The 14,065-nt window shown below is 40.6% G+C and overlaps 1 protein-coding gene across 1 annotated transcript in view; it reads left to right on the top strand.

Annotated features, from left to right (window-relative positions):
• Positions 1-7,222: 7,222 nt before the first annotated feature.
• The window catches only part of FBXO16 (F-box protein 16), a 41,849-nt gene continuing 35,006 nt past the window's right edge, over positions 7,223-14,065 (top strand). The window contains exons 1-2 of the mRNA XM_054295278.1: positions 7,223-7,319; positions 13,711-13,746. Of these exons, the coding sequence (XP_054151253.1) occupies positions 7,230-7,319; positions 13,711-13,746 (126 nt within the window). The 5' untranslated portion in view covers positions 7,223-7,229. The remainder of the gene's footprint in view (positions 7,320-13,710; positions 13,747-14,065) is intronic.

A 14,065-nucleotide genomic window follows, 5' to 3' on the forward strand; every position in this document is an offset into this window, starting at 1 on the left:
TTTCTGGAGATTTTGGTAAATATCTGATTTACTTGATGTGGAAATTCCTGCAAAAATCACAGAATTATTTAAGTTGGAAAAAACCTTTGGCATCACCAAATCCAACCTCAACCGTGGTCACCGCCAAAGCACATTTACATTTTTTGGGAAAACTTCCAGGGATTGTGATTCCACCTGTTCAGAGGAATAGTTATGAACACTTGTGTGATTAAGACCTTAATTATGAATTAATCATTAATTATTTATTAGTGCACAGAGGTTTCAGTGGGAAATCCCCAAATCCCAGGATGGTTTGGGGTTGGAAAAGAATTTAGGGCTCATCCCATTCCCAAAAATCACAGAATTGTTAAGTTTGGAAAAAACCTTTGGAATCACAAATCCAACCATCAAGGATTTCTCCATTTATGGACAAATTGCATTGTCTGAACAAAATTCAGATATTTGGTGTCCCAAAAAGGGGAGATTTTGGGAGCTTTTGGTAAATATCTGATTTTGGGAGAAGTTTGATATCTCCATATTTCTGGAGATTTTGGTAAATGTAAATTGAATTTTGAAAAAACCTTTGGGATCATCAAATCCAACCGATCAACCATTTCTCCATTTATGGACAAATTGCTCTGTTTGCACAAAATTCAGATATTTGGTGTCCCAAAAAGGGGGAAATTTTGGTAAATATCTGATTTTGGGAGAAGTTTGATATCTCCATATTTCTGGAGATTTTGGTAAATATCTGATTTACTTGATGTGGAAATTCCTGCAAAAATCACAGAATTATTTAAGTTGGAAAAAACCTTTGGCATCACCAAATCCAACCTCAACCGCGGTCACCGCCAAAGCACATTTACATTTTTTGGGGAAAACTTCCAGGGATTGTGATTCCACCTGTTCGGAGGAATAGCCGTGAACAGTTGTGTGATTAAGACCTTAATTATGAATTAATCATTAATTATTTATTAGTGCACAGAGGTTTCAGTGGGAAATCCCCAAATCCCAGGATGGTTTGGGGTTGGAAAAGAATTTAGGGCTCATCCCATTCCCAAAAATCACAGAATTGTTAAGGTTGGAAAAAACATTTGGAATCACAAAATCCAACCATCAAGGATTTCTCCATTTATGGACAAATTGCATTGTCTGAACAAAATTCAGATATTTGGTGTCCCAAAAAGGGGAGATTTTGGGAGATTTTGGTAAATGTCTGATTTTGGGGAGATGTTTGATATCTCCATATTTCTGGAGATTTTGGTAAATATCTGATTTACTTGATGCGGAAATTCCTGTAAAAATCACAGAATTGTCAAGGTTGGAAAAAACCTTTGGGATCACCAAATCCAACCTCAACCATTTCTCCATTTATGGACAAATTGCTTTGTGTGAACAAAATTCAGATGTTTGGTGTCCCAAAAAGGGGAGATTTTGGTAAATGTCTGATTTTGGGAATGTTTGATATCTCCATATTTCTGGAGATTTTGGTAAGTTTAATTAAAGTTTGAAAAAAACCTTTGGGATCATCAAATCCAACCATCAAGGATTTCTCCATTTATGGACAAACTGCTTTGTTTGAACAAAATTCAGATGTTTGGTGTCCCAAAAAGGGGAGATTTTGGTAAATGTCTGATTTTGGGAGATGTTTGATATCTCCATATTTCTGGAGATTTTGGTAAATTTAAATTAAAGTTGGAAAAACCCTTTGGGATCACCAAATCCAACCTCAACCGCGGTCACCGCCAAAGCACATTTACATTTTTTGGGAAAACTTCCAGGGATTGTGATTCCACCTGTTCAGAGGAATAGCCGTGAACAGTTGTGTGATTAAGACATTAATTCTGAATTAATTATTAATTATTTATCAGTGCACAGAGGTTTCAGCGGGAATCCCGGAATCCCAGGATGCTTTGGGACAATTCCCACTCTCCCAGGTTGCTCCATCCCTTTCCCACCGGTTTTGGGCATTTCCAGGATTTCAATCTCATGGATATTTTGGCTGCACAAATTAAAAAAAAAACTCCACCGTACCTGAATTTCAAATTATTTCTCCATTTTGTGTCATTGCTGTGCTATGAAATCATGGGATTCCTTGTTAAAATTCTAATTTTTCCACAAAAACTAAGGAATGGTGTAGGGATAATGTCCATCTTTGTTCCATCGGATTCCTTGGTAAATTCCATTTTTCCCATAAAAATTAAAGAATGGCACAGTGATAACATTCATGTTTGTTCTATGGAATCATTGAATTCCTTTTTTATATCACATCTTTTTCCATGGAAAAGAAGGAATGGCACAGGGACAACGTTCATAACGTTTCTTCCATGAAATCATTTAATTCCCTATTAAAATTCTAATTTTTCCCATGAAAACGAAGGAACAGCACAGGGATAACACTCGTCTTTGTTCTATGGAATCACTGAATTCCTTCATAAATTGTATTTTTTCCACAAAAATTAAGAAATGGCCCAGGGATAACACCCATCGTTGTTCCATTGGATACTGCATTAAAATTCAATTTTTTCCTTATTAAAATTCTATTTTTCCCATAAAAACTAATGGATGGCACAGTGATAATGTCCATCTTTGTTCCATTGGATCCCTTGTTAAAATTCTGGTTTTTTCCATAAAAATGAAAGAATGGCACAAGAATAATAATGGCACAAGAATCTTTGTTCCATTGAATTCCTTACTAAAATTATATTTTTGCCCACGAAAAAGAAGGAATGGCACAGGGATAATGTTCATGTTTCTTCCATGAAATCATTGGATCCCTCGTTAAAATTCCATTTTTTCCATGAAAATGAAGGAATGGCACAGTGATAACATTCATATTTGTTCTATGAAATTATTGGATTTTTTATGAAAATTATGGGGTTTTTCCATGAAAAGGAAGGAATGGCACAGGGATAACATCCATCTTTGTTCTATGGAATCATTGAATTCCTTCTTAAAATTCTATTTTTTCTCCATGAAAATCAAGGAATGGCGCAGGGATAATGTTCATGTTTCTTCCATGAAATCATTGGATTCCTTGTTAAAATTCCATTTTTTCCCATAAAAGCTAATGGATGGCGCAGTGATAGCACCCATCTCTGTTCCGTTGGATCCCTCATTAAAATTCTATTTTTTTCCTTGTTAAAATTCTATTTTTCCCATAAAAACTAATGAACGGCACAGTGATAACGGCCACCTTTGTTCCATTAGATCCCTCATAAAACTTCTGATTTTTCCATAAAAAACTAATGAATGGTACATGGATAACATCCATCTGTATTCTATTGGATCCCTCATTAAAATTCTATTTTTTTCCTCGTTAAAATTCTATTTTTTTCTGATAAAAACCAATGAATGTCACACTGATGTCACCCACCTTTGCTCCATTGGATCCCTCATTAAAATTCCATTTTTTCCATGAAAATGAAGGAATGGTACAGTGATAACATTCATGTTTGTTCTATGAAATCATTGGAGTTTTTATTAAAATTATGGGGTTTTTCCATGAAAATGAAGGAATGGTGCAGGGATAACACCCGTCTTTGTTCCATTGGATTCCTTGTTAGAATTCTATTTTTTCCATGAAAATGAAGGAATGGCGCAGGGATAACGTTCATGTTTCTTCCATGAAATCATTGGATCCCTTCTTAAAATTCTATTTTTTCCATAAAAACAAAGGAATGGCACAGGGAAAACGTTCATGTTTCTTCCATTAAATCATTGGATTCCTTGTTAAAATTCCATTTTTTCCCATAAAAACGAATGAATGGCACAGTGATAGCACCCATCTCTGTTCCGTTGGATCCCTCATTAAAATTCTATTTTTTTCCTTGTTAAAATTCTATTTTTCCCATAAAACCTAATGAACGGCACAGTGATAACGCCCACCTTTGTTCCATTAGATCCCTCATAAAACTTCTGATTTTTCCATAAAAAAACTAATGAATGGTACATGGATAACATCCATCTTTATTCTATTGGATCCCTCATTAAAATTCTATTTCTTTCCTCGTTAAAATTTTTTTTTTTTCTGATAAAAACCAATGAATGTCACACTGATGTCACCCACCTTTGTTCCATTGGATCCCTCATTAAAATTCTAATTTTTCCATGAAAATGAAGGAATGGCACAGTGATAACATTCATGTTTGTTCTATGGAATCATTGGAGTTTTTATTAAAATTATGGGGTTTTTCCATGAAAATGAAGGAAAGGCACTGTGATAACATCCATCTTTGTTCTATGGAATCACTGAATTCCTTCTTGAAATTTCTATTTTTTCCATAAAAACAAAGGAATGGCACAGGGATAACGTTCATGTTTCTTCCATGAAATCATTGGATTCCTTGTTAAAATTCTATTTTTTCCCATAAAAACGAATGAATGGCGCAGTGATAACACCCGTCTCTGTTCCGTTGGATCCCTCATTAAAATTCTAATTTTTCCCTTGTCAAAATTCTATTTTTTCTGTAAAAATTAATGAATGGCACAATGATAATGCCCATCTTTATTCCACTGGATTCCTTGTTAAAATTCCATTTTTCCATAAAAACTAATGAATGGCACAGGGATAACATCCATCTTTATTCTATTGGATTCCTCATTAAAATTCTATTTTTTTCCTCGTTAAAATTCTATTTTTTTCTGATAAAAACTAACGAATGTCACACTGATGTCACCCACCTTTGTTCCATTGGATCCCTCATTAAAATTCCATTTTTTCCATGAAAATGAAGGAATGGTACAGTGATAACATTCATGTTTGTTCTATGAAATCATTGGAGTTTTTATTAAAATTATGGTTTTTCCATGAAAATGAAGGAATGGTGCAGGGATAACACCCATCTTTGTTCCATTGGATTCCTTGTTAGAATTCTATTTTTTCCATGAAAATGAAGGAATGGCGCAGGGATAACGTTCATGTTTCTTCCATGAAATCATTGGATCCCTTCTTAAAATTCTATTTTTTTCCATAAAAAACAAAGGAATGGCACAGGGAAAACGTTCATGTTTCTTCCATTAAATCATTGGATTCCTTGTTAAAATTCCATTTTTTCCCATAAAAACGAATGAATGGCGCAGTGATAGCACCCATCTCTGTTCCGTTGGATCCCTCATTAAAATTCTATTTTTTTCCTTGTTAAAATTCTATTTTTCCCATAAAAACTAATGAACGGCACAGTGATAACGCCCACCTTTGTTCCATTAGATCCCTCATAAAACTTCTGATTTTTCCATAAAAAACTAATGAATGGCACATGGATAACATCCATCTGTATTCTATTGGATCCCTCATTAAAATTCTATTTTTTCCTCGTTAAAATTCTATTTTTTTCTGATAAAAACTAACGAATGTCACACTGATGTCACCCACCTTTGTTCCATTGGATCCCTCATTAAAATTCCATTTTTTCCATGAAAATGAAGAATGGCACAGTGAAAACATTCATGTTTGTTCTGTGAAATCATTGGATCTTTTATTAAAATTATGCTTTTTCCATGAAAAAGAAGGAATGGCACAGGGATAATGTTCATGTTTCTTCCATGAAATCACTGGATTCCTTCTCAAAATTCTAATTTTTTCCATGAAAACAGAGGAACGGCACAAGGATAACGTCCATTTTTGTTCTATGGAATAATTTGATTCTTCTTAAAATTCTATTTTTTCCATGAAAAAGAAGGAACGGCACTGGTCTAACATTTCATGTTTATTCCATGAAATCATTGGATTCCTTGTTAAAAATCTAATTTTATCCATGAAAATGAAGGAATGGCACAGGAATAATGCCCATCTTTATTCCATTGGACTTCTCATTAAAATTACATTTTTTTTCCATGAAATTGAAAGAATGATATAGTGATAACGTTCATGTTTCTTCCATGAAATCATTGGATTCCTTGTTAAAATTCTATTTTTCCACATAAAAACTAATGGATGGCGCAGTGATAGCACCCATCTCTGTTCCATTGGATTCCTCATTAAAATTCTATTTTCTTCCTTGTTAAAACTCTATTTTTTCCCATAAATACTAATGAATGGCACAGTGATGTCACCCACCTTTGTTCCATTGGATCCCTCATTAAAATTCCATTTTTTCCATGAAAATGAAGGAATGGCACAGTGATAACATTCATGTTTGTTCTATGAAATCATTGGATCTTTTATTAAAATTATGGGGTTTTTCCATGAAAATGAAGAAATGGCACGGGTCTAACATTCATGTTTCTTCCATGAAATCACCTTGTTAAAATTCTAATTTTTTCCATGAAAAAGAAGGAATGGCACAAGGATAGCATCCATCTTTGTTCCACAGGATGCCTCAATAAAATTCTATTTTTTTCCTTGCTAAAATTCTATTTTTCCCACAAAAACAAATGAATGGCACAGTGATAACACTCATCTTTGTTCCATTGGATTCATTTTTGCAATTCTATTTTTCCCATAAAAACTAATGAAAACAAAGCAACGGCACAGGGATAACACCCATATTTGTTCTATGGAATCACTGAATTCCTTCATAAATTGTATTTTTTCAATAAAAATTAAGAAATGGCCCAGGGATAACATCCATCTTTGTTCCATTGGATCCTGCATTAAAATTCTATTTTTTCCTGATAAAAATCTATTTTTCCCATAAAAACAATGAATGGCACAATGATAACACTCACCTTTGTTCCATTGGATCCCTTGTTAAAATTCTAATTTTTCCCAAAAAAACAAAGGAATGGCACAGGGAAAATGCTCATGTTTGTTCCATTGGATTCCTTGTTAAAACTCTAATTTTTTCCATAAAAACTAAAGAATGTCACAGGGATAACATCCATCTTTGTTCGATGGAATAATTTCCTTCTTCTTAAAATTCTATTTTTCCCATTAAAATGAAGGAATGGCACAGGGATAATGTTCATGTTTCTTCCATTAAATCATTGGATTCCCTTGTTAAAATTCTATTTTTCCCATAAAAACTAATGGATGGCACAGGGAGAACACCCATCTTTATTCCATTGGATTCCTCATTAAAATTCTATTTTTCCCATAAAAATGAAAGAGTGGCACAATGGTAACACCCATCTTTGTTCCATTGGATCCCTTGTTAAAATTCTATTTTTTTCCTTGCTAAAATTCTATTTTTTCCCACAAGAACTAACGAATGTCACACTGACCTTTGTTCCATTGGATCCCTCACTTAAAATTCCATTTTCCCCCATTTTTCCGTTTGCAGCCCCGGCGAAGGAGCCCCACGTTCCCCATGGCGTTTGCAGCTCCCAAACCCCGCGACGGCTCCAGGCTGCGCCTCAGCTCCTGGACCCCCCTCAACCACCGGCTCATCAATGACCAGGCAAGTCCCAAAATCCCCAAAATCCCCAAAATTCAGGGAATAATCCAGGGAATAATTCAGGGAATAATTCAGGGAAATTCAGAATTCCCGGGCTCATTGAGGTCACCCAGCCCAGCTCCCAAACCCCGCGATGGCTCCAGGCTCCGCCTCAGCTCCTGGACCTCCCTCAACCATCGGCTCATCAACAACCAGGCAAGTTCCCAAAATCCCCAAAATCCCCAAAATTCAGGGAATAATCCAGGGAATAATCCAGGGAATAATTCAGGGAAATTCAGAATTCCCGGGCTCATTGAGGTCACCCAGCCCAGCTCCCAAACCCCGCGATGGCTCCAGGCTCCGCCTCAGCTCCTGGACCTCCCTCAACCATCGGCTCATCAACAACCAGGCAAGTTCCCAAAATCCCCAAAATCCCCAAAATTCAGGGAATAATTCAGGGAATAATTCAGGGAAATTCAGAATTCCTGAGCCCACCGAGGTCATCCAGGACAACCCCATCAAGGAAAAGCCAAATCCAGAATTTATTCCTCGAGGATTGGTTTGGAATAGTCTCAAAATTCTCCCCCCTGAGCCATCAGCTCATCAATGACCAGGCAAGTCCCAAAATCCCCGAAATTCAGAGATCTCATCACTGGAGCACTCCATGGGTGTAGCTCCCAGGCCTTGGAGCAGAGCACATGGGCTTGATGATCACACCCAATTTGGGCCATTCTGTTGCTAATTAACGCTCCCAAGCGCCTGGAGAGGCAGAACTTTGGGGGAGCCTCAGCTCAGACGCGTCTCCAAGAACGCCGCAAGCAAATCCGCCATCGGTCTTTGATCAAAGACCACAAACAGCTCCCTCCTCCTCCTCCTCCTCCTCCTCCTCCTCCTCCTCCCTGGAATCCTCCAACCCAAACCTCACATCCTGACTATTCATCGCTTCCTTGGCGCAAATCTTTTTTTTCCAAATTCAGCTTGTTGGGTTTTTTTGGGTGTTTTTCCAACGCAAATAAAGCAAACAATGACTGTCAAGGCACAAATAAAAGAAATGTCATTTTGCAGCCCTCACCAGAGACTCTCCTGCTGGGAGGGACAGAGCTGGAGCTGTCATCATCGTCAGCGCTGACAATGTCCCTCCCTGCAGGAGCCAGCTCAGAGCCAGAGTTCTGCAGCTCAGAACGACTGAAGTGAAGGGAGACGACCATCCGATTGATGAGCATCGACTCCGATTTATTGATCAAATCAGCCGCCTTTTATACCAGTGTTGACTTCATGCATATTGCAAAATTCGAGCTCACGATAGGTTAACAGAGAAAACTCTAACCCCTCCTTTTGTTTACAATACCTGTGGTTTGTTTATGAAAACCAGGATCAGCGTTCTCACCGTGATATGAGAAGTTCTCAAAACCTTCACATCTGTTCCCAGAGCAGCCAAGGACAGAATGTTTTGCCTGTCATGAGAAGACTTTCTGAGAATCTTATTGTTTATAAAAATTCTTGAGAACCTAATTATTTACAGAATCAAGCCTGGGAAATGCTGCTTTACAGCTGCCTTTTTACTTTCCTATTGAAGTGAAGGGAGAACGACCATCCTGGTTAATGCATCGAACTCCGATTTATTGATCAATCAGTCACTTTATATAACAGTGTTAATTAACCTCATGCATATTGCAAAATCTGAGCTCACGATAGGTTAACAGAGAAAACTCTAACCACTCCTTTTGTTTTACAATACCTATGATTGTTTATTAAAAACAGAACCAACGTTCCCACTGTGATATGAGAGTTTCCCAAAACTTCCATATCTGTTCCCAGGGAGCCAGCTTTTCCCAGACAGAGTGCTTTGCTTGTTATGGGAAGACTGTCTGAGAACCTTATTATTTATAAAATCAAGCCTGGGAACTGCTTTAGGAACTGCTTTACTTCTACCTTTTACTTTTCTCTCAATTGTATGTCTTCATGGCCTTTTTCTTTAAGCCATTCTCCAACACTTTCCCATCAGCTGTGTGCCTTCATGGCCTCTTTCTTTAAGCCATGCTTGAACCAGGCTCTCCACACATAACGATCCACCCAGCAGCGCCTTTTCCCGTTCCATCGCCGTTTGACAAGCCCGGCTCTTTTCCTCCTCCTCCTCCTCTTTGATCTGTGTGCTGGAAAAATCCCCTCCAGCCTTCCCTCCCTCCCCAGGTCACCATCCCAGAGGCTGAAGGCGGGGCTGTGGTGGTGGCGTGTCCCGTTCCCGGCTGTTTTTGATGGCCTGGAAATGCTCGGGATGGCCTTGGGACAGCCCGCGCTCCAAAGGACGAGAAGAGTCTTCAGGTTTTTTCTCGGTCTTCAGCGTTTATTTGTTTTTATCTACAAGATTTTCTCCCGGCCCGACAGAGCTCCGCACAGCGCGTCGGCCATGGGCACACTGAGAGCCCTCGGGGCGGTCACTGATCTTTATACCCAAAACTACATATAAGATATTTACCTATTTTCCCCAATGCCTTCCACCCTTATTGACAAGTGCACTTTTGGTAAGAGCCAATCCCAAAGTGCCACCACCACCACAGAAGATGGAGGCCAAGAAGAAGAAGAAGGAGGACAGGACACGCCCCAATTCCTCCATCTTGCTTCTCTAGACCCCCCTGTACCGAAATTCTAAAACCTGTGTTTCACACTCTAATTAACCCATCCCTTCACCATTGATCCCCGTGAGATCCTCCCATCCTCACACAGGTGTGGTCTCCTTCCACCCTTATTGACCAGTGCACTTTTGGTAAGAACCAATCCCAAAGTGCCACCACCACCACAGAAGATGGAGGCCAAGAAGAAGAAGAAGGAGGACAGGACACGCCCCAATTCCTCCATCTTGCTTCTCTAGACCCCCCTGTACCGAAATTCTAAAACCTGTGTTTCACACTCTAATTAACCCATCCCTTCACCATTGATCCCCGTGAGATCCTCCCATCCTCACACAGGTGTCGTCTCCTGTGCAGGATCAAAGTCCAGCCACCAGACACTTCTGGCACATTCCAGGACCTCCGAGCCCCCCAAGGGTTATCTCGGTGACTCTGCACATCAGGACTGATGTGCTGAGGTCCCACAGTGGGGAGCCGCGTGTTGGGGCTTTGGGGTCCGGCTCCCCACGGATGAAGGTCAGGATCAGGAATCCTCCTCTGGATTTTGATCCCGGTCGCCCTCGCTGGGAGCCGTCGCTGCAAAGCGGCCGAGGAACAAAGGCTGCTCCTGCCAGCCCCTCCCTGCAGGGTTCGAGGAGCGGGGATTGGATCCTGCAGGGTTTCAGGCGCTCGGGATTAATGGGATTTGTGAATTAACGAGGTGGGAAGTTCGGCTTTTGGGGCAGCTCCCGTCACTGCGGGGCCAGGAGAGAGGAATTGCCATGGAGCCAGGCTGGGAGAGTTTGGGGGGATCACCTGGAGAAGGGAGGGATCCAGGGAGAGCTCAGAGCCCCTACAGGAGCTGGGAATGTTCACCTGGAGAAAACAAGGACCCTCAGAGCCCTTCCAGGAGCTCTGGGTACTCACCTGGAGAGGAGAAGGATCCAGGGAGAGCTCAGAGTCCCTCCAGGAGCTGGAATGTTCACCTGGAGAAAAGAAAGACCCTCAGAGCCCTTCCAGGAGCTGGGAATGCTCACCTGGAGAAAAGGAGACTCAGAACCCTTCCAGGAGCTTTGGATTTTCACCTGGACCCTCAGAGCCCTCCCAGGAGCTGGGAATGTTCACCTGGAGAAGAGAAGGACCCTCAGAGCCCTTCCAGGAGCTTTGGGTGTTCACCTGGAGAGGAGAAGGATCCAGGGAGAGCTGAGAGTCCATTCCAGGATCTGGAAACGTTCACCTGCAGAAAAGGACCCTCAGCTTTTCCAGGACCTTTCAGTGATCACCTGGAGAAGGGAAGGATCCAGGGAGACCTCAGAGCCCCTTCCAGAAGCCGGGAATGTTCACCTGGAGAAAAGGACCCTCAGAGCCCCTCCAGGAGCTTTGAGTGCTCACCTGGAGAGAAGGATCCAGGGAGAGCTGAGAGTCCATTCCAGGACCTGGAAATGTTCACCTGGAGAAGGGAAGGATGCTCAGAGCCCTTCCAGGAGCTGGGAATGTTCATCTGCAGAAGAAAAGGACCCTCAGAGCCCTTCCAGGAGCTTTCGGTGTTCACCTGGAGAGGAGAAGGCTCCAGGGAGAGCTCAGAGCCCCTTCCAGGCCCTAAAGATCTAAAGGTTGGACCCAGCCCTGTTTTAGGCAGGAATCAGCCAGGAAAAACCTGGATTATTGTGATCCCTGATCTCCTTCCCATGCTGGTGCTGGGTCTGGCGTGCCCTGGAGCTGAGCTGGTCCCTTCTGGGGGTTTGTCCTGGACAAGTTTGGGGTTGGGAAGCTCAGGGAGCCAGGAGAGAGCTGGAAGAGCTGGGAATGCTCACCTGGAGAAAAGAAACACCCTCAGAATTCTTCCAGGAGCTTTGGGTGCTCACCTGGAGAGGAGAAGGATCCAGGGAGAGCTCAGAGCCCTTCCAGGAGCTGGAAATGTTCACCTGGAGAAAAGGACACTCAGAGCCCCTCCAGGAGATGGAAATGTTCACCTGAAAAAGAGAAGGACCCTCAGAGCCTTTCCCGGAGCTGGAAATGTTCATCTGCAGAAGAAAAGGACCCTCAGAGCCTTTCCAGGAGCTGGAATGTTCGCCTGGAGAGGGGAAGGATCCTCAGAGCCCTTCCAGGAGCTTTGGGTGCTCCCCTGGAGAAGGGAAGGATCCAGGGAGAGCTCAGAGCCCCTTCCAGGCCCTGAAGGGGCTCCAGGAGAGCTGGAGAGGGACTGGGGACAAGGATGGAGGGACAGGACACAGGGAATGGCTTCCCACTGCCAGAGGGCAGGGATGGGTGGGATATTGGGCAGGGATGGGTGGGATTTGGGCAGGGATGGGTGGGATTTGGGCAGGGATGGGTGGGATATTGGGCAGGGATGGGTGGGATATTGGGCAGGGATGGGTGGGATTTGGGCAGGGATGGGTGGGATTTGGGCAGGAATTGTTCCCTGGGAGGGTTGGGAGCCCCTGAGACTCCCCAGGGAGGCCGTGGCCTCCCAGTCCTGGGGATTTTATTGGAAGGGATCTCAAAGCTCCTCCCGCTCCCACCCTGGCACCGCCCACGGGCCCAAACCCGGCCAGGCTGGGCTGGGACACGGCCAGGGAGGGACAGCGGAGCCAGGAGCGGGAACAGGAAATACGGAAATATTAAAAAAAATAAAAATGGATTTATGGGATAAATCCGTATAAAACACGGAAATATCCAAATCAATAGAAATGGATTTATGGGATAAATCCATATAAAATATGGAAACAGCCAAATCAATAAAAATGGATTTATGGGATAAATCCATATAAAACATGGAAATATCCAAATCAATAAAATATGGAAATATGGGACATCAGAGCCAGGAGCGGGTACAGAAAATACGGAAATATCCAAATCAATAGAAATGGATTTATGGGATAAATCCATATAAAATATGGAAACAGCCAAATCAATAGGAATGGATTTATGGGATAAATCAATATAAAATAAGGAAATATCCAAATCAATAAAAATGGATTTATGGAATAAATCCATATAAAACGTGGAAATATCCATAGAAATAAATACATGGATTTATGGAATAAATTAATCTAAAATATGAAAATATCAAAATCAATAAATTTATAGAATAAATCCATATGAAATATGGAAATATCCGAATTAATAAAAAATAGATTCACAGAATAAATCAATACAAAATATGGAAATATCCAAATCAATACAAATGGATTGATGGAATAAATCCATATAAAATATGGAAATATCCTAATCAATAAAAATGGACTGATGGAATCCATATAAAATATGGAAATATAAAAAAAATTATTGAATTAATCCATATAAAATATGGAAATATTTAAAAATGGATTTATGGAATAAATCCATATAGAATATGGAAACATCCAAATCAATAAAAATGGTTCTAGGGGATAAATCCATATAAAACATGGAAATATACAAATCAATAAAAATGGATTTATGGATTAAATCATTATAAAATATGGCTTTTATTTTATTTTATATCCACATAAAATATGGAAATATCCAAATCAATAAAAAAGGATTTATTCCATAAATCCAGCACAGGGATTAAGGAATTGAGACCCTGATTTTTAGGGACATTCTGGAATCTCCATCCAATAAAATCCCCAAATCTCACGGTCGCTCCTTTTGCTGATCCTGTCGGGGAGTTTGGATTAAAAATCTCCATAATTTTTTCCAAAACCCTCCATTCAGCGATTCCATTGATATTTTATTTTGTTTTTCCAGCTGAATTTCTCTCAGCATGTACTGATCCCACTCTAAATACTCAATTTTATTTTTTTTATTTATTTTGTGTTTTACAGGTATTTGAAGAAAGAAGAGCCCTGCTTGGGAAATGGGTAAATTTCCTAATTTTCTCTTTAAATAAATATTTTCCGCAGGCAGATTTTGGAAGTGACCAGGAGTTTATCTCACGGGAACGTGAAATTTCCCCTCTGTGGAAAAAGGGATTTGCTTTCCCTGACGCGACTGCTCCCAAAAAATTCCCTCATTTCCCAAATTCCGCAAGTTTTGATGTTGGGAAATCAAATTCCATCCTTGGAATGAGATTAAATTGGATTTAAAAACGCCAGGAAATGTCTGTGAAGTCTTCAAAGGAGATTCTGGATGCTCAGGTGCTTCCATGGCCTTTTGGAGCAAAAACCAGCAAAAAATGAA

This window comes from Melozone crissalis, unplaced genomic scaffold (genome assembly GCF_028551555.1).
Source record: "Melozone crissalis strain CALT ecotype California unplaced genomic scaffold, PUWL_Pcris_2 ptg000573l_1, whole genome shotgun sequence".
Classification (NCBI taxonomy): domain Eukaryota; kingdom Metazoa; phylum Chordata; class Aves; order Passeriformes; family Passerellidae; genus Melozone; species Melozone crissalis.